At 40.8% G+C, this 22223-nt stretch overlaps 1 protein-coding gene across 2 annotated transcripts in view; it reads right to left on the bottom strand.

Moving 5' to 3' along the window:
* Positions 1-22223, bottom strand: part of optn (optineurin) — a 45793-nt gene that overhangs the window by 5756 nt on the left and 17814 nt on the right. For both annotated transcript variants that reach the window (XM_038811925.1, XM_038811926.1), the window contains exons 6-13: positions 20218-20352; positions 19334-19529; positions 16288-16403; positions 13339-13509; positions 10591-10681; positions 4065-4199; positions 3476-3628; positions 526-668 (exon numbers count right to left, since the gene is read on the bottom strand). In XM_038811925.1, the coding sequence (XP_038667853.1) occupies positions 526-668; positions 3476-3628; positions 4065-4199; positions 10591-10681; positions 13339-13509; positions 16288-16403; positions 19334-19529; positions 20218-20352 (1140 nt within the window). The remainder of the gene's footprint in view (positions 1-525; positions 669-3475; positions 3629-4064; positions 4200-10590; positions 10682-13338; positions 13510-16287; positions 16404-19333; positions 19530-20217; positions 20353-22223) is intronic.

The raw sequence follows: 22223 nt of genomic DNA, 5'->3' as shown, positions 1-22223 counted from the left end.
TAGTCAGAAATAATTTTTAATTTTGGAATGCTGGTTCCACAATAGTATTGGAATTATTTTTATATTAAATTGAAATTGAGAATGGTGTTTCAAGATTAAAAGTTGGACTGCAGCAGTTTTTAAGGTAGTGGCTCACTACACTTCGGGGCCGGCTTAGCTCAGTTGGTTAGACGCCTGGTTTGTGATGCAGAGCGAGGTCGGCAGCGCAGGTTAATTTCCCGTACTGGCTGAGGTTATTCATGAAGGCCCCGTCTTCTCAACCTTGCCCCTCACCGGAGGTGCGGTGATCCTCGGGTTAAAGCACCACCGGTCAGCTCTCCCCCTCAAAAGAGGAAAGCAGCCTATGGTCATCTGGGACTGTGGCAACTTTACCTTTTACCTCACTAGACCTAGAGGGCAATTAAGAATGGGCAATAAATGTTGGCCCGATCAGTGACACCACAGCCCATGGACGAAACAAATTAAAAGGAGCAATCCCACAATATATTTTTGACTCATTGAAGAAAAGAGTGGGCCACCAATTACCTGCTAAGTGCATCCAGTTCTTCCTTCATTTTTGTGTTTTCCTTTACTACCACGTCTAGCCTTTCAACCAACGACTCCTTTTCTGCATGAATTGCCTCTCGGGCTGCTCTTTCAGCATGAAAATCTGCACTATAAACATCAGCCTACAGGAAGACAAATTACAGCATTAATATTTTTTGTAAACAGCCATTTAGTATTGTCAACCACCGTACATGGTATGTAACCAACTTATACTTAATCTAAATCTGCATTATCTAGTCTTGTAAAACTAATTTCCAAATAATTTCTTACAATCCTGAAGTGTTGAAATGCTATCAAATTCTGATAGGAGTGGAAGATGTAATGCGTGGATTTCTTGCCTCAATAATAAAGGGTTTTGTAGTTAATTCCTCTACAAACGTCCATCTTGAATGTTAACAACCCTCTCTGGTGTCTTGCTTCAGTTGCCTAGCTTTAAATCTGGCTTATTTATTTTACTAAAATTAGCAAAATTAATAAATAATGCTTGTAATTATTCTGAAGGCTCCAACATTTGTCTTGTGTAGAATTTCTAAGTTGGTATTCATCATTGGCATTTAACCTCATCATTGACATAAAGTGCAGAAGGGTTGAACGCAAGAAAGAAAACCGTTTAACGATTTCTAATGGCCTAATCTGGACAGTTAATGAGGCAGTGCCCTCCTTGCTTTCAAATATTTGGACTAGTCTCATCATATTTAAGAGCAATAACAACAGCACAAGTTTTCTTCTTTATAAACAGCATATACTTTTCTAACCAAACTGGCTAGTATTTGAATAACTTCACTTCATTAATGTCTGCTGTTTCCTTTCAATGCACTCAGGGGGAGGGATTTTCTGTACAACCCCCGTGTCGGAGGTGGCCTGTCACGGGATCTCCTGGTCCCGTTGTAGTCAATGGGGGTTTTCCGCAGTGGGTGTACAACATCAGGACAAGATCCCGCTGGCATAAACGGCTGGAAAATTCTGGCCAGGATATTTTACATTCCCTTGAAATTCAGAACAGAAAATTAACCTACGTGCACACAACACAGCTAGACACCTGTTGACATTCCAATTCAAAAAGGAAGTCACAGAATGCACCTCTGCAGTAAGCATAACTCTGTTATTTGAACATTAACCGTATATTCCACGATCCTTTTGGCTTGAGGGATTGTACTCAAAGTAATGACCATACATAACCGTTTCAATACAATATAGAATCTTGTGACATTTCCAATAAGCAAATTACAGGGACAGTTTGACCCTGCATAATGATACCATGCCAGCTATTTTGCATTCAAGGCCACATTTCATCCATTGGGAATGAGAATTCAATTGGAGGGCAGAGGTGGTCTTTGGCACCAAGCACAAGACAATCTTTGTTTGCTCAAGATGTGAACATGGCTGGTTTGGCCACTATTTATTTCCCACCCTAGTTGCCCTCAAGGTCGTGGGCAGCCACCTTCTTGAACTATTACAGTCCATGTTGTGTAGATACACAATGTGTTGTTAGGGAGTTCCATAACTTTGACCCAGTAACTGTGAAGGAATGGTGATAATAGTTCCAAGTCAGGATCATGCGTGGCTTGGAGAGGAACATTTAAGTGGTGGTGCTCCAATGCGTCTGCTGTCATTCTTCTAGGGGTAGAGGTCAGGAGTTGGGAAGCTGGTGTTGAATCTGGGCGAGTTGCTGTAGTGCAGTGCTTCTCAAAGTCTGGTACTCGTACCGGTGCGCGAGCCGGCGTCTGCCGGTACGTGGAGTACTCCCAGAGAAGAAACACTTTCACACTTGCGCAAAGGCGAGTGCTGAGCTGGAGCTGGGGCGTTCCAAGGTTCCGTCCTCGTGCTGAGCCGGGCAGGGTGGGGGGGTTGCGTCCTCGGGCCGTGCTTGGGGGGGGGGGGGGGGGGGGGGGAGACAATTATATTACATTATATTATATTATTGCAAATATATCCATTATATTTGCAATAATATAATATAATATAATTGCCCCTGCAATAAGATATATCTCAAAAAATTTTCTGGGGGTTCACATCCCCACCCCCCGAACCCCCAGCTGGATTGGCTTGTTTCACTCACCGGTCCCTGGCACATTGAAAAAAAAACTGCCGGTACGCCACATCAGATAGGTTGAGAAGCACTGCTGTAGTGCATCTTATAGAGGTACACACTGCTGCCACTGTGCACTGGTGATAAAGGGAGTGAATGTTTAAGGTGGTGGATGGGGCACTGCTCAAGTGGGCGGCTTTGTCCTGGGTAATGTTGAGCTCCTTGAAGCAAGTGGAGAATATTCTATCAGACATCTGACTTGTGGACAGACTTTGGGGAGTCAGGAGAGTTAGTTGCTGCAGAATTTGCAGCCTCTGGCTGGCTCTTGTACGAATATGAAATTAGGAGTAGGCCCACTCCACCATTCAATAAGATCACGGCTGGTCTGCTTGCAACCGTCGCCCCACATTTATGCTTCCCCCGATAACCGTTCACCCCCTCATTTCCAGCTCTACGTTAAAAATATGCAAAACTCTGCTTCCACTGCCATTTGAAGAAGCGTTCCAGAGATTCAGGACCTTCAAAGGAAAAATTTCTCCTCAACTCTGTCTTAAATGAACAACCCCTTATTTTTAAAAAGTGACTCGTATTTCTAGATTCCCTGACAAGAGGAAACATCCTTTCCACATCCACCCTGTCATTATCCCTCAGGATTTTAAAGGCTTTGATCAAGTCGCCTCTTAACTCTTCTAAACTCTCATGGATACAAACCCAACCTTTCCTCACAAGATAACCTAGCCACAGTATTGATACGCTGGCTCAACGCAGTTTCTGATCAATGATAATGCCAAGGATATTGATGGTAGGGGATTCAGCAATGGCACTGCCATTTGAATGTCAATCTGGTGCAGCGGCAAAAGGATCTTGACTGTTTCTAACACATGCAGAAGGTCATTTCACCTGTGCTCGGAACACAGCCACAGTTTCTATTTCTTCTTCCTGTTTTATAATCGTCTGCTTCATTCCATCAATCTTTTGCTGCTTTTCCACCAGGGCTTTCTCAGCCATTTCTAACTGACTGGAGATGTCAGTTAAGTCAGCAATGCGTGCATTCTGAATAAAGAAAGCAAGACACAAAGAATACATAACACCAAAGTAGTTTCCTGGTAGTAAAGGATTGAAACCTTCAAAGCAATCAAACTAGTTGGTAACTGAAAATAAAATTGGGAGCAAAAATTTAAATTGCTATCCCCATTGCTTTTGTAACATATATTCACCATTTTTAATTATCTTTATCAAAATAATTTACCCGTCTCTTTAGATTTCCCTTTTAGTAACCCCTCATTCAGCTGGCAAACCCCTCATTCAGCTGGTGAACAAGCTCCTGGGTTGCAAGCAACACAGAACAAGGACATTTTAAGATGGAACTTGTACATTAATTAACTAGCCAAAATGAGAAACAGACATGAAGTGGTTTAACAAAACATTCCTCGGAGGCAAAGTTACCATCAAGTACATCCTAATTGCAAGTTTCAGAAAAAAGGCTAACCTGTGAATTCCGCTCATCTGTTTGCTGTTCAATAGTCCGAGTCAGTTCAGCAACTGCTTGCTGATTTGCTTCCATTGTTCTTTTAGCTATATCCAGCTCAACAGTAAGATCATTGATTTTCTCCATCTGTTTATTCTGTCAATATTAATATGTCACAATGGAAGTCACTGTTATTAGGTAGATATTTTCAGATGATGTCACCATACCCACCACTAAGTTAAAGAATTACATCTAACATTTTAATATCGAGATTCAATAATTAAATTTGATTGGATTTTGTTTTCAGACCAGTTACCCATCATATTTTTGAGTGCAGAGGGGTGTCAGGATTAAGTGGCACATCCCTCTTTTTCATGAATGGAAATGGGCAAAAGGCAATTGTGTAAAATAAGTTAATGGTGTTCCCAGCTACACAACTAGAAAAGCACAAATCAAATTTTTCACCTAGATCTTTGGCAAAGTGTTCAGCCTTCCCTTAGCAGTTCCCCATAAATATGGCTGGCACCAGGTGCTTGGCAACGTTTTTGTGAAGGGAACATTGGAAAAGAGGAGAAAAACAATGAGGCTCGAGTGCCTTGGCACGGCACTGCTTCAATATTCTGGGTTCCTGTGCCTGCAGCCAATTCAAAAACCAAGGAAAGTTTTGCTTTTTATAAAACAAACTGGTTTGGTCAAAATCAATAACGAGCTTGAGGTCCAATAAGATCAAACTAGAAATACAAGTTTAAAAATGAATAATTCTGCACTACTAAAGTTGTGCTGGAAAATTGAGTAAAAAGTAAATATTCAATGAATACCGCCTACTAGTGCTTATTCCTCAAATATCAAAACCTTTATGGGTTTGAAGTAGGAGTTTTTGCTTTAAAATAAAAAGACCCCTGCCAAGGATCAAAGACACAATTTCACCGTATACTAGATTGGATATTAAATCCTTTGAGTGGGCTTGAGTTGTGAAAAACCATAGCTTATCCCATGATTGCCAAGAATTATTGTTCAATGATCAGCTGAAAAAGTTAATGCCAACGTGCTCTCTGTCAAATGGAGCACTTTTTTTAAAGAACATATTCTACCACATGGTTAACCCAGAAACAGACAAAGAAACTTACAACTGCATATGGATTTCAAATGACATGCGATGAGGGCCATTTAGTGCATCACTGAGTGGGTAGCTTGCAAGTGTCAGCCACGTCTCAGTAGGTAGAACTCTTGACCCAATCAGAACTCGAGCACAAAAATCTAGGCCGAATATCAAGTGCAGTGTTGAGAAAGTGCTGTACTGTCAGACGTGCATATTCTGGATAAGATGCTAAACGAAGACCCCGGCTGCTCTCTCAGGTGGACATAAAAGATCCCACAGGACTACTTTGAAGATGATCAGGAGAATTATTCCTGGTATCCTTCAATCAACAATCAGATTCTTTGGTCTTTACCACATTCCTGCTTTTAGGAACTGTGAGTTTCCTACATTACAACAGTGACTACACTTAGTATCTCACTGGTTGTAAAGCATTTTGAAACATGCAGTAATTATGAAAGGTGCTACAGAAACGAACTCTTTCTTTCATGCAGGCTCCAAAGCCAATCCCTCGATTCAGTTCCTGATCCTCTCCCGAACATGCGGAAGGGATGGAAGATTTGAAATAGTTCTTGAGAAATATTACTAAAACGACACTTTAAAAATATCCATAACACTATCCACAAACTTTTTCTTTCTGTTTAACTTTTAGAATTGTAATTTTGCAGGCTCTTTGTAGAAAATGATCTTTATATATCAACCTTCAGCTAAGGATTGTTTAAATCTTGTTATAATTGCACTCTCCAATGTGTCCACATCACCTATTTATGGGATGACTATCATTTATCTCTAACCTTAGGAGCCATAGAGGTCTACAGCACAGTAAAGGCCCTTTGGTCTATCATATCTGCACTGCTATAAAACAACCACCTAACTATTCTAATCCCATTTTCCAGCACTTGGCCCATAGTCTTGTACCCTTGGCATTGCAAGTGCACATCTAAATACTTCCTGAATGTTATGAGGATCTCTGCGTCCATCACCGTTTCAGGCAGAGAGTTCCAAACTTCACCCTCCAGGCAAAAAGGTTTTTCCTCACATCCCCTTTAAACCTCCTGCCCCTTACCGTAAATCTATGCCCCCTCGTCATTGATCTCTCCAGCAGGGAGAAAAGTTTATTTCTGTCTACTCTATCTACACCCCTTAACTTTATACATTTCAATCACGTCCCTCAGCCTCCTATACTCCAAGGAAAACAACCACAGTCTACCAATCTCCATTCATAACTAAAACTCTCCAGCCCAGGCAACATTCAGTAAATCTCCTCTGCACCATTTCCAGCGCTATCACAAACCTGGAAAATGGAATGTGTAGGAGATCCAAATGTAGGAGGCATCACATGTGCTGGAGACAATGAAATTGATTGGTGTATGGGCCCAAAGCTGGCTGAAGGTTTTGCAAGAACTGATAATGTATTCAAGACCAGGATGGTAATAATCACAGAGTGAACATGGGCAACTCGGGTGGCAGCACGGTGAGTTGAGTCTGATCACCTCAAGACCATGTCAATGCAAGGTTGCATCAAAACATGTTGCTAAAGCAGAATGTTTTAACTGTAGTTATGTAGTTTAATATAGCTTTTATACTTTGGAAAATAAACCTTAGAGACTTTAACAGTTATTTACCGAACCATTGAAGGGATCAAACTCAACTAAGAGTGATTTGCTAAACTTCAATTTTAAACATTGGGGAGGGAGGATGAAGTTACTCCACACCAGCTGTGTGAAACAGGCTCGTTGTGACTTGTCATCTGACTTTCCACCAAACTATTTTCTTGTTCCTGAAGTTCAGAGTCCTTTTTGGAGATTTGTTTTCCTCACTGTTGCTTCCACTTGGTTTGAAGCTGTTGTGAAAAATTGGCTGCCAATTCGTTATGGGGGCATTTCAAACTGCTGACATCGTCCAATTTCACCCCTTTTGATCTCCCACACTATATTTTATATAAAGTTTTAGATATGATGGGGAAAAGCAGGGGAAAAAAATCAACCGTTACACTTCAAATGTAGGTTGAATTTGTATGATTTAAACTCCTCCAAACTGAATTAGAGTCAGAATACATTCAGATCATTACTACACTCGTGGTTCTCAAACTACACACAGCTCCGAAGTTTATCTCCTTAACCCTAACAAATCCCTTATCTTAAGTGCAGACAGATCAACATTAAGGGCATGTGGATTTGTTTACGTGGAATTCACCGACCAAAGACCATATTCAGTAGTGAAAAAGGTAAATAAGCACCTGCCTGATCTAAAATGAATGGAAAAATAGATATTAGTTCCACTCCATTTCACTTGAGTGTATGAAGTGGAGTGTTAAGCAGCAGCTTGCAACATAACTGACATGGTATTGGCAGTGCTATAGTGAAAATCCAAAATTAAAACACTGATTCTAATAACGGGGAATGCCTGAAACAATTAGCTGGATCCTGCTGGAAACCAGCTACCTGAATGTGGCGCATCCTCTTATCTGCATAATTTCCTCCACCCTTTATGTAGTTACATTGTATATCTTGTGTTGCCCCGTTATGTATTTTCTTGAATTCCCTTTTCTTCCATGTACTGAATGAGCTGTTGAGCTGCTTGCAGAAAAATACTTTTCACTGTACCTCGGTACACGTGACAATAAACAAATCCAATCCAATCCAACACTTGCTCTTAAATATTTGTGCTGTAACTTGCTGCAAATGTGAGTTCATTAACAGCGTGAAATGAACAGCAGGGCATTTGGGAACTTAGTGAATGATGGCATCAACAGTCTGTTTCTTAAACCAATGAAAATTCAGGTTGAGAGCAACAGTAATCTGTGAGGGTGAATTAGAGAGAGTAAAACCAGGTACAGGAAGAGAAATAAAGGGAAAAAAGATTGTGCAGAGAGATGAGAAAAAAAAATTTAAATTTGACATTTAGAATCTCCCAAGAACAGTATAATACCTGAACAATTGAAATTCCAGTTTTTTTTTTTAAATTTCTGGGCCAGAATGATTGACAGACATTGCATCCACAATTATCACACTCCTAAAAAGGTACTTGAGCCGATAATAACCAACATAGCAAGATATTGGCCAGTGAATGTCTAAAATCAGCAAATTCTTAAAAGGTGTGAGATGCCAGTTGTGCAAAGCAAACAATGGAGCAGGGTAAATGGACCAGCAAGTCCTGGAGATGGAGATTTCCAACTCACATTATACTTCTGTATCGACTGAAATTGTTGGTCAACCTGCATAAAAACAGCATGCGTTGCTAATACACAGTTATCTATCCAATCTCTCCACGCTGAGTGGTTTCAGCATTTTGTGATTTGGAACTTTCTCATATCTGTCAGTAGTCGAAAAGTTAACTCAGATTTACATAGCTTACTCCAAAAATAAAAAATATACACAAGGACAGGAGCTGTCCTTTGCTACATACTATATTGTTCCTGTCCCATTTTGTTTGATAATGCAGGCAGATGCCCTAATAAAAAGTGATAGTATTTATGGAACATTCTCATCAGCTAATCATGCTGGGGCCACTTAGAATATAGAACATTACAGCGCAGTACAGGCTCTTCGGCCCTCGATGTTGCGCTGACCTGTGAAACCCCTCTAGAGCCCAACTACACTATTCCCTTATCGTCCATATGCCTATCCAATGACCATTTGAATGCGTTTAGTGTTTGCGAGTCCTGTTGCAGATAGGGCATTCCCTTACCACTCTCTGAGTAAAGAACCCACTTCTGAAATCTGTCCTATATCTATCTCCCCTCAATTTAAAGCTATGTCCCCTCGTGCTGGACATCACCATCCAGACTTGGACCAGCATTATGCTGGGTTGTCATAACCTTTACAGTTCAGGAATCAGAGGGGGATCATTGAAGGTCTGCTACACAATCTCCTTTTTGCAACTTAAGAACACAAGAACTAGGAGCAGGAGTATGCCATCTGGCCCCTTGAGCCTGCTCCGCCAAAACAATGAACTATTCAGTAATTTAGAGTTTAACATATTGCAAGCTCAACAAGTGTAGTTAATTCAACGATCCATTAGAAAGTTGTACAACCTCAACAGTGTGGTGCAATTACCATGAATAATGATGCACAGATACCACTGAGTAAAGCAAATGAGAAAATACCCATTCAGATGTAAAAAGTTCTAATTTACTATTGGGCACACACTAACTGCTGGTTAGCATTTCTATAATTGCCAAGTCAGAATGGGAATGATGCACATTACTTTCTGCTTTATATAGTAGAGCTTTGGGGAATATTAGCACTCAATTGAAACAGGCTCAACTAGCATTCATTAAGAATTAGCAATCCACCACCACCATAGGGAACAGATGATTTCAGACATTACACTTTTAGTTTGAAAACAACTTAAAATATTACATCACAACAATTCTGGACAATGGGCTTGATGGCATCCCTAGTCAAGCTATTCCAGTAGCTACAACACTGGCATCTATCCGGCAATGTGGAAAATTGCCCAAATGTGTCCTGTACACAAGAAACAGGACAAGTTCTATCCAGCCAATTATCCCCTATTAGTCTACTCGCCATCATCAGCAAAGGAAGGAGTCATCAACAGTGCTATCAAGCGGCATTTACTCAGCAATAACTTGCTCACGGACACTCAGTTTGGATTCTGCCAGGGTCACTCAGCTCCTGAACTCATTACAGTCTTGGTTCGAACATGGACAAAAGAGCTGAAAGCCAGGGGTGAGGAGAGAGTAACTGCCCTTGACATTAAAGCAGCATTTGACCGAATATGGCATCAAGAAGCCCAAGCAAGACTGGAGTCAGTGGGGAAATCCTCTGCTGACTGGAGTCACACCTGGCTTGAAGGGAGATGGTTGTGGTGGTTGGTCAATCATGTCAGCTCCAGGACATCACTGCAGGAGTTCCTCAGGGTAGTGTCCCAGACCCAACCATCTTCAGCTGCTTCATCAATGACGTCCCTTCCATCCTAAGGTTGGAAGTGGGGATGCTCGCAGATGACTGCACAATGTTCAGCACCATATGTGACTCCTCAGACAATGAAGCAGGCCATGTCCAATGCAGCAAGAACTGGACAATATCCAGGCTTGGGCTGACAAGTGGCAAGTTACATTTGTGCCACACGAGTGGCAGGCAATGACCATCTCCTACAAGAGGATCTAACCATCGCCTCATGACATTCAATGGCATTACTTTCATGTTGAATCAATTAGATATCAAATGAATCTAAATCTGGTTAGATTTCAGCACCGCTACATCAGTCTGTGCAGGAATTTCAATAGTAAACATTTACACTGGCAGCATATCCTGGCATTCTAGTCAGGATTTCAAAATTAATTCTTCACAGCATTTGTACAATTGGAAAAATCAACTTGTCTGTGTGAACAGGTGTGAAAACCAGAACAGATAAAGTGCAGACTTAAAAAAATTGTACAGCAATAAAAATTTTTACGTCATATTTCTCAAGTAATGAACATACCTCATTAACCTTCATTTCTTCCTTAACCTTCATATCATTGTAGTCTTGAAATAACTGATCGTAGGCTGCTTGGATCTGCGTGAGCTTTCTTCTGTTTAGAAACAATCAAAATAAGAAATTGCTAAATGAGGCATAAATTACTGTTAATTATGTTTTTACTGTTTAAACATTTATTGTAAAATACTTACAAAGAGAATAAATTTAGAAAATAACTTATTACCCTGCTCTCTCACCTTGTAGCTTCTCTTTGGTTTGTCACAACTCCTTTCACATGATCCCTTCTCCCCACTATTCAACTCTAGTTAAACAACTTGTCAGAGCACCGATCCAAGCATGGTTTGGGTGAGGCCCATCCCATTGTACAACTTCCACTTTTCCCAGTACTGGTGACTGCCCATGACTGAAACCCATTTCTCCAACACCAGTCTATGAGTCACAAATTCATCTCAATCTTATCTATCCAAAGACAATTTGTTCGAGGCTCAGGAAATGATCCAGAGATTACCTTTGAGGTTCTGCTTTAATTTAGTCCCTAAGCAGAACCTCTTTCCTATCCTATCTAGGTTCTTGGACCGTGACAACTGAATCCTCCCCCTCTCCAGTGAAGAGATGTTATGTTCTGAACCGTGCCACCAGGCAAGCAACACAGCATTCAAGACTCAAGGCTCTCAGCTTCAGAGAGCTGTACCTATCCCTCACTATCCTGTACCGCACTGCCACCACATTCCTACTTACTCCCCGCAACTTGGAATGGCTTCCTGTACCACGGTGCCATGGTCAATCCACTCATCTGCCTTGCAGCCCCACCCTCATGCATACAAGCTGCAAGAACCTCAAACCTGTTGGACAATTGCAAGGGCTGAGGCTTATTCACATCTACCTTCTCTGTCCCGTGTCAATTATGGTCACACCCTCCTGTCCCTGGCCACTGAGAAAATCAGACAATCCTAGTGGTTGTCACTGCCTTCAAGAAGATTTAGATGGGCTGCATGGGCAAGAACACAGTAGTTGGAATACAAAGTGGAAATATAAGTCATCCATTTTGGTAGAAAAAACAGATGCATCATATTTCTTAAATTGAGGGATTGAGTATTGAAGATGTCCATTGGGACCTGGATGACCTTGTTTGAATCACTGAAAGTGAATATGCAGGTGCAGTGCGCAATTAACGTGGCAAATGGTATGTTGACCTTTATTGCAAGTGGGTTTGAATGATACCCTACGGCCCATATTTATATTGTGGCCAATCCACCTAACCTGCACATAGTTCGACTATGGGAGGAAACCTACACAAACACAGAGAATGTGCAAACATCCACACAAACAGTCACCAAGGTCGGAATCGAACCCGGGTCCCTGGCGCTGTCAGGCAGCAGCTTGCCAAGTCAATCGAACTGAATGGCAGAGCAGGCTCAAGGGATTGAATGGCTTACCCTTGCTATTTCCCAATGTCTCTGTTTTCAAGGTTGTTCCTAAAGGACAATAAATGTTATATATCACCCAGAAAATATCTTTTATGTAGTATTCATTTTAACCATTTGCTTCACTGTTCTATTCGGAATGTGTCGACTTATAACGAAATGAAAATCGCTTATTGTCACGAGTAGGCTTCAATGAAGTTACTGTGAAAAGCCCCTAGTCGCCACATTCCGGCACCTGTCCGGGGAGGCTGGTACGGGAGTTTGGTTCTAGAGGTGTCAATAGCCCCTGGCACCTCATTCAGAGTACCCATTTTTCACAATTCATTGCCTCAATCAACAATGGCCTCATTCCTTTTAAAAATTGAATTTGAATTCAAATTTCACACCTGCCATGGTAGGATTCGAACCCAGGCCCAGAGATCATTACCCTGGGTCTCTGGATTATAACTGATATTACCACTGCGCCACCAAGGACTTTAAAGATCCCACGTCAATATATATACACAACAGATTTTCCTGCATTATTTTTCAACCCGAATCACCAAAAAGAAAAAGATAAACTGGCTATTATGCCAATTACAATTACGTGGACACTACGGTAGCACAGTGGTTCGCACTGTGGCTTCACAGCGCCAGGGTCCCAGGTTCCCACAAGTCCCGAAAGACGTGCTGTGAGGTAATTTGGACATTCTGAATTCTCCCTCCGTGTACCCGAACAGGCGCCGGAGTGTGGCGACGAGCGGCTTTTCACAGTAACTTCATTGCAGTGTTAATGTAAGCCTACTTGTGACAATAAATATTATTATGGCTGCAATAAAATGCCTGCTGCTTGCATTACAACTTAATAATTCATTGGATTTTTAAAAATGTTTTAAAAATACATTTACAGTACCCAATTCCTGTTTTCCAATTAAGGACAATTTGGTGTGGCCAATCTACCTACCCTGCACATCTTGTGTTGTGGGAGATGAGACCCACACAGACACTGGGAGAATGGATACATCCACATGGACAGTGACCTGAGGCCGGGATCAAACTTGGGTCCTTGGTGCCGTGAGGCAACAGTGCTAACCACTGGGCCATTGTGCCACACTTCATAACTCATTGGCTAAAGCGCTTTGCAATTTATTTATTTTTTTAGGTGAAATAGCACTGCACATGTTCAAGTAATGCGGGGATGCCATGGTATCTTCAGCTATGGGACATGACAGCACAGCCAGATGCTAACTAAAAGTCAAGAAAGTATTCTCACAATGTTAACCAATGGTTCACGATTAGCTGCAGCGTCAAGAAGTGCAAACCTACCATTTTTTTTTTTTAAACTTACTTTTCTTCGGCTAATTTAATTTTTTCTTCTGCTAATTTCAACTGGTCAATTTGTTGTTCTGACTGCAAGCTTTCCACTTGCAGCTTCAGCTTTTCATTGGAAAACTTCAGTTGCCTGGTCTCCTCCACACCCACCTGGCTTCTTTCCAGCTTTTGCTCCGCATCCAGGCATCTGAAAGAGATCTAGTGGTTAATACAGATTATGCTTTTCCCATACCAATCACAAAAATCAGTCAAATTATATTGAAAACAAAAAGGAAACCATTACAAGTCTTGCGCCTAAAAATGGTTAAAATTTTCACTTTAGATTAAACCTAGGGTTGGGCCAACGTTTTAACATTCCTCAAATCAGTTTGACTGATAATTATTTCTGTCCATCAAAATGTTTATGTATATGTTTCTGAAAAGTTACTGTCTTTCTCTTAGCTCTACTAAAATATACTTTTGATTGCTTCCAATAAAATTCACATCAGCATTTTAAAACATAACTACTTCTTTAAAAAAAAGCCATTCCTACACTTAAGTAGCTTTCAGACAACAAGGGGGCCTCACGGTAGCATGGTGGTTAGCATCGATGCTTCACAGCTCCAGGGTCCCAGGTTCGATTCCCGGCTGGGTCACTGTCTGTGTGGAGTCTGCACGTCCTCCCCGTGTGTGCGTGGGTTTCCTCCGGGTGCTCCGGTTTCCTCCCACAGTCCAAAGATGTGCGGGCTAGGTGGATTGGCCATGCTAAATTGCCCGTAGTGTAAGGTTAATGGGGGGATTGTTGGGTTACGGGTATACGGGTTACATGGGTTTAGGTAGGGTGATCATTGCTCGGCACAACATCGAGGGCCGAAGGGCCTGTTCTGTGCTGTACTGTTCTATGTTCTATTGTGAGCAAGCTATGCAACTTGATCAGAGCAGCAACACAAAAGAACAAGAGACCACTGCCACAGAATCTTACCAACACGTGATGATGCTGTCTTATATGATTGTGAACTTGTTTTGGCTTGGAAAACTAAGAACTGCTGCTAGTGTGAGAAAACATGAAGGGCAATTTCTTCAAGCGACAGTATCCTACATAATTTTCCAAAAAAGGGTTTCAGAAATATGCTATTTTGAATACTGTGGATGAATGACTGAAGATTTATTGTATGCAGTAGATGGATATTAAAAATATGTGGGTTTGCCTTTAATGATGCACCACATATACATAAAATCAGGTATACTGAATATTACTTTGTATGCAGCATTCTCTACCTGTGAGCTGACCTGCTCCCACACATCTACAAATGCTGTTGTATAACCATACACTAAGATGTCTGTGAAATGAAGTTGGTTGCAGTCATACTGAGGGTTAGTTGCTGTCTAAACACATTGAGAAAAGTACAGAAGAAGAATGTTCCATGTTATGGTTTCAGGATCGATGGGTAAGGAGGTTAAAAATCAATTAATGTTTAGAAAAGAGCCTATCATGACTAGAATAATGTACAAACTAAAGGACAATATGAGAAAACAGGAAACACGATTAAAGGCAGGGCAAGGAAAGCTGAGAGAATGTGAAAAAAATATCAAAAGCACCAAAAGGAACAATATTTTACAAGTTCTGCTCTTCCCTTAGACAGTATTCCCAATTGCTTGCTTGCCGTTTATTGGAGTTGCTGCTTTACCGTTGCGCATTTTCCAGATCTTATTTAAATTTTACATGTCGATCAGTTGCAAGAGAAATGTGAAGGTAGGACTCGAGGAGAGAGAGTGGCTGAATGATCAAAATGTCGGTATTTGATAAGTGCTTCACATCAGTCTTTACTAATGATGAGGCAATCAAAAGAGATGGTGAATACCAATGTACTGGAGAGAAACGCAAGTTATATTAAAATGGATAAATGTTAAATTTTAGAGTTTTTCTAGATGGATTTTGGTAGATAGTTTCAGCAGTTTTAGTTATCCTCAAGGAAAAAACACCAGGGTCCAATATAATCGAGAGGCGAGGGAGGAAATTGCGGAGGTCCGAAAAGTTTTAATTCATCTACGGGTTGCAGATGCACGTCAGAGGACTGAAGAAACGCCAATGTAGTAAATGATATAGAAAATAGAGAGAGAAAGCTAATCTAGGCCATTCAGCATCTGTGGTAGGGGAAATTCTGTACCCTCCAATTAAAGTAAAATGACCATTTATTGATATAATGTTGAAATAGAAGCATCCAGCAGATTTAAAAATGGGATAAATATGATTGCCAAAACTTAGAGATAACGTATATATGGGGGGAAAAAAATGCAACTGGACTTGAGGAAAACCGTTGCCAAGACACGAGAGATTGCAGAAGATTAAAGGAGAGAAGAATTAAAGGGAGAATAGCAACCCAGATTAAAGATTGATTTAAATTATATAAATGTTGGATGGGGGAAGAAACAGACTTTCCAGTAGTTGGAAGTCTAGAACAAGGGCCATAGATACAAGATTACATGCAAGAGATTTGAAATGGAGAGCAGAGAAGCTTCTATAATAGAGTTATAAGGCCGAGATTCACTTCCAGGATTACTCTGGCATAGGAAGAACCATAACTGTGCATTTATGTTCTTTTGTCCATGCAGACTACCCATTGCTACCCATGCAGACTTAATACTAGTCCTTTCAAAATATTTTACCGCAAATTGTTAGTTATTCAATGAAGCCAGTAGCAACATCCCTTCTGTCCTGGAAGTACATTCTCCACTCTTGCAGAGCGTCAGAGGTTATTAAATCATTATATAGAGAATTTGTGTGTCAAAGACACCTCTACATACCGTTACAAGGTCAAGCGATTGATGTTCAGTTTAAAATACTGTTCCTATAGTCTGCAGCAACTCGTCTCAATTTTGACAATCTGAAATATATCTTGAGCATAAAAACAGAATCTATTTCCTAGAACAAATATAGGTTCTCCAGATTCAATTTTCTTAGCCATTTTTCAAGCATATTTCTTACCTCTCAAGAAGAGACCTCTTGATGTTTTCTGCTTCACCCAGCTTTTTCTGGGCTTCCTGCAAGTCTTTTACTAATGACATCACTTGTGACTTTAATGTTTCAACTTCATTCGGAGTCTATAGATACAAATAGCATTCCATTAAACTGACTGATAACTTTATACAGTAATGGAACTGAATAATGCTGCAGATATCAAATGCATTCTAAGGAGCTACTTCTTTAACCATTATTAAGTAGGCTGCAATGCTGCTTACCAGTGCATTACCAATCATAGTTTAGATGACAGATGCGGTTACCAAATACCTCTTTCCTGTTAAATAATAACTTGTTTTCATTTCTCTAGTGTGAAAATAGTTACAAAGACTGTGCATTAGTTCATATTTGGGTAAATACCCCCAATCTTGGCATAATCATTAGCACCTGTTGGCAGAGGAAGGGTTTCTTTACTTTTTTTAAGCAACTGATTGTTTTGCAATGTATTTAACAATTAGAATGGAAGAAAACAATGTACACAATGCAGGCAAGACTGGATAGTGAAATGCTAGATTTAGATATTGGAATTGGCTAAACAATGACCTTATTCAGTGTCTTACATAGCAGTCATGAATGTAGATCTGGCTAGATCCCAAAGTATAAAATTCAACATGGAGCAATCACTGAAACCAAATCGGTTTGTTTTAATGTTCAATAAGATTTTTTGTTTGACTGAATTTGAAGGTGGGATAAATTAAAATTTAGCCCATGAACATACTGGTTCAGTGAGTGTGGAAAATCAGTGGAGCAGATAGAATTGATTGCATTTGAATTAAATTAGATCATTTAAGATTTCTTACAGAAAACATTGTTTTGGGACACTGTTAGCGATGTGAGATATGACACGCAAGTGTAGCACGTTTTGGGGGAAGAAGATAGGACTATAGTTTCCAATGCAAGTATCAGTCAACATTGGCTCAACACTCTTGGCTCTGCGCCAGACATGTGTAGGTTCAAGTCTCACTTTGGAGAATTTGGCATATAATCTATGTTGGCATTCCACTGCCATTTCGAAGGAGTGCTGCACTGTTGGAGGTTTCGACTTTCAGACGGGATGTTAAACCATGTCACAGCGTGCCCTCTTAGATGGACGCAAAAGATCCCAAGGTACTACTGAAATAAGAGCAGAGTTCTCTCAATATCCTATGCAACATTTATTCCGCAACCAACTGTTAACCAGAACAACTGTGGATGCTGGAAATACTCAGCACGTCTGCCAGCATCTATCAGGTGAGTGTCATGCGAGTTAGGAGCTGCATTCAAACAAAGAAGGTGTATTTTTGGTCTCTCTCTGCATGCTAAAGAATGTCTTTACACCACTTGATAACTTTGAAGTAATACCTGTTTTCTGTAAGGAATTCAAACTTACCGTTTTGTAGGAAAAAAGGGTGTTTGGCTTATGGATGTTGTTAGGAAAGTTATTAAGGGTTACCTATAGAGTACTGTATCTTTGGGGGAGCATGTGTGTTGGTAGTTGATAAGATATTAACTGTATGTTTGTAAAATGTTAACTGGATTCATAGAATGAACATTGTTTTAAAAGTGCTTAAGATCTCTGTTGCATAACATGTGGAAAGTGGGCCCTTGTGCTCCTCAATCAAAATCTATTAAAAGCTGTAGGTCAGGTGAACTCTATGATATACTTTGGTGTTCTCTAAACCCTGACCCATAATATGAGAAACAGAGTTTCGAGTCATAGACTCTGTCAGAACTGTGTTATGGGCAAAATAAACTGCAACAAAAAGTAACAACTTTAATAATAATAATCTTTGTTATTGTCACAAGTAGGCTTACATTAACACTGCAATGAGGTTCTTGTGAAAAGCCCCTAGTCGCCACATTCCGGCGCCTGTTCGGGTACGTGGAGAATTCACAATGACCAAATTACCTAACAGCACATCTTTCAGGACTTGAGGGGAACCCGGAAGAAACCCACGCAGACACGGGGAGAACGTGCAGACACCGCACAGACAATGACCCAGCCGGGAATCGAACCTGGGACCCTGGCGCTGTGAAGCAACAGTACTAAGCACTGTGCTACCATGCCGCCCCCAGATGGTCTGGTATGAGGGGGAGGGGGTGTTTTAGAACATAGAACATACAATGCAGAAGGAGGCCATTCAGCTCATCGAGTCTGCACCGACCCACTTAAGCCCTCACTTTCACCCTATCCACATAACCCAATAACCCCTCCTAACCATTTTTGGTCACTAAGGGCAATTTATCATGGCCAGTCCACCTAACCTGCACGTCTTTGGTCTGTGGGAGGAAACCAGAGCACCCGGAGGAAACCCACGCTGACACGGGGAGAACGTGCAGACTCCACATAGACAGTGACCCAGTGGGGAATCGAACCTGGGACCCTGGTGCTGTGAAGCCACAGTGCTATCCACTTGTGCTACCATGCTGCCCATATTTTACATGGAGGAAATACATGTATGGAATATTTAAAAAGGAGGGAGGTTTAAGATGGAAGAGAAATGTCAAAATCTAAGTTGCTGAACACAACGTCAATTCAGAGGGCTGCAACATGGCCAGCCGCAAGATGAGATGCTGCTCCTCCAGCTTGTGCGGGACTATACTGGAGAAGGCCAAGGTCAGACGTGTAGACACGAGTTAACCAAATTAGCTGATTGCATATTTCCTTTCCGTTTGTGGCAGCTTGCTATGTGCAAAGTGGCTACCATTTTTTCTGCATTCCAACAGTGACTACACTTCTGAAAATATTTTGGGATGTCCTCGGACCATGAAACATGCTAAAGCAGCTTTGTATTTTTTTCCCACCATTGGGGACTTGCTTGGCTCATGTTTGAGTCTGTTGTCAGTTAATGATAACGACTGATAATCAACGGCTTTATCCTCATATCACGCAACTACCAAGATGGTAGAAGTTAGACTGTGGTCATTTTTCATCAAGTAGTTCCAATGTTTCTAAAACAAACAACTCCCCATTATAAGAAACAGGGAATCCTTTTCAGTTTTACAAACTTCAGCAACAAGTGTCCACACTTACTTGCTTGTTTGGATTATTCAATCCTTCTACTGGAGCAGCTGTTGTTTCAGTATTCTGTTGTTCTGCACTGACATTAGTAACCAGCGTCTCGGATGCCAATTCCTGTTTAGTATTGGACAAAGGCTGCTCTGTTGCATTCCTCTCGGTCTGTGTTGCAATCTCAGTTGTTGCACTAGCTTTCTCGAGCTCCAAAATCCTGAAAAATATTGTCAAGTCGTGTGGCTACTTAGAACAACGAAGTACAATGAAAGTTCAGCTGGCATTCTCTGGCCGTTGTGATTCACTTTTCCCGCTGGCAGCTCACCCACCCCATGGGGTTCCTGGTGGCATTGGATGGTTACAATGAGAATCCCATGGATAAGCAGCGGGAGTATAAAACTGCATGCCAGTGAACGGTGCGCTGCTGAGAAACACACGTCTGGGGGAGCCTGAGAATCCAGCCCCTCATCTCAAGTGATAAAAGAACCCAAATAATATTTTTCTTTCTCCCCTCCCACCCTGTACAAGACCAAGAATCATAATTAGAGTTGGATAAAGGTTGCAAATTTTTAACTCTTCTGTGCCCTTACATTCTGTTAGAATTTGCCTCCAATTTATCACCCGACTAATAATAAACAGCATGATCTTTTCCTAGATCACCCTCTATGTGAGCAGTCTCACAAAACGCAACTTTGCTTTTCACACAATTACCACATCAATCAGGTTGTTCAAAGGTTTAATCAAATTAAAGAACAATAACACTGAAGCTTGGACATTTTAACTAATGTGGTCCATTATGTATCCACAATTCACAAAAGTACTCACTATATTAAACTCCGAATCAAAATGCAAAGTACTTCAAGGTTCCTAACAAAAGTATCTACACAGCCCTCAAAACCCTTTACCTTTGCTTGGAAGATTCAAGCTCATGTTCAAGTTTTTCCAAACTCAGAGTCGTGTCCCTTAGCATATGAAGGAGTTGGCTGACTGTTAACTCTTCTGACATCAGACGTTTCCCAGTATCGCCATGTACGTTTGACCTGTCTCCAATGATTGATCAAAATATAATTTAAACACACAATATTAATTATTTGATAAATGTCACTTACTGATTCTTCCACATCTCAAGTACAACTTCTGAAAAGATAAAGCTTCAATTTTTTCAGAAGCCGTGAAACTAATCTTGCAGAGCAGCAAGATATTAAATAATTCAAACATAACAAAATTCCAGGGGTGACAATTACATGGTCGTGGAAGCCTGATAAACAGATTTGCTCAGTTGTAATAATCTATCTTTGTCTGTACTTTACATTCCACCTTAAGGACCTCTGTTCTTTTAAGATGCTCATGTTTCTACTCTTCCAAATATTACGATCCCAGACCAGACCCAACAGTGGCTTGGATACTGGGCCGAAACCCCAATATTTTATTTCATTTTGGTAAGACTGTGCAGAAAGAATACTTTGCTCCAGGAGTGATTGCACAAAGAAATAGGGATTGGTATATTAAAAGCAAACTTTATTATTAACACACTATTAATCGCTTTAACCTCACACCCAAAAATAGCTTACAATTACCCTTAAACAATACTACTCAATACAGTAAATACAATATCCCTAATTGCTAGCTCTATTCCCAATTTCTTTTTAAATTTTAGAGTACCCAATTCATTTTTTCCAATTAAGGGGCAATTTAGCGTGGCCAATCCATGTATCCTGCACACCTTTTGAGTTGGGACGAAACCCACGCAAACACGGGGAGAATGTGCAAACTCCACACGAACAGTGAACCGGAGCCGGGACCGAACCTGGGACCTCGGCGCCGTGAAGCAGCAGGGCTAACCCACTGCGCCACCGTGCTGCCCCAGTTCTATTCCCAATTAAACAAGAAAGGAAAAATATATAGCTCTCGATCCATCCCAATGGCACAGAAATACTTGCTTTCTGGAACAGATTCGGCTGCTGTTAGAACCCCTGCAGATTCTGGTTGTGTCTTCTAAAAGCTTGTTTCAGCTTTCCTCTTATCCTCAGACAAGTCTGATCTGCTTTAAATACTATTTTTTTTATAACATCCTACTGTGAGAAAGACTTTACTGTGGTCTAGAAAGGGTAGCCAAATTAAAACTCAACTCAAAGCTTTCTCAAAATGTTGGAATACCATAGATCCACCCAGCAATGACATTGTCTCCCCAAGTTGAAAACAAATTAACTCCCAAGCTGAAACAAGTCACTCTGGTCAATTCCACCTCTGGCTCCCGAAAAGCTTTCTGGTCTTGCAAAGCAAGTTTTTCTTTCATAAAAGTGACTACTGGAGTCAAATACACTCCAACCCAGGCTGTCAACCCCCAAATTGCCACATGAAAATGAAAAATGAAAATCGCTTATTGTCACGAGTAGGCTTCAATAAAGTTACTGTGAAAAGCCCCTAGTCGCCACATTCCACGCCTGACGGGGAGGCTGGTACGGGAATCGAACCGTGCTGCTGGCCTGCTTTAAAAGCCAGCGATTTAGCCCAGTGAGCTAAACCAGCCCCATCAACCACATATTTACAATCTACTGCATATAAAATCCTGCATCCAACAAAGTATATAGCAATTATGTTGATCAGCTCTATTGTAACCTTGTTAATACATAGCTTAATTTCTCACTTTTATTCTGAAGTCAACTCATGCTTATACTTTTATCTATCACTGCAAAACACAAAACATTTAAATAAGCAGCTACTGAAGGGCCACAATTGAAACTTGAACAATGTACAAGTTGCATAATGCAAGATTCAGTCAATCACAAAATGGCCATGAATTGTGGTGCTCTGTCAACAGCAGCTTCACTCTGCATTCAAGAACTTCACCAGGGCTTGAAAATTGTTCTATTGGGAAAGATTCAGTAGGCTATGGTTTTCTTTAAAACAG

Source organism: Scyliorhinus canicula, chromosome 11 (assembly GCF_902713615.1).
Source record: "Scyliorhinus canicula chromosome 11, sScyCan1.1, whole genome shotgun sequence".
Classification (NCBI taxonomy): Eukaryota; Metazoa; Chordata; class Chondrichthyes; order Carcharhiniformes; family Scyliorhinidae; genus Scyliorhinus; species Scyliorhinus canicula.
The sequence above is the reverse complement of the archived record's forward strand: the minus strand, read 5'-3'. Positions and strand labels throughout refer to the sequence as shown.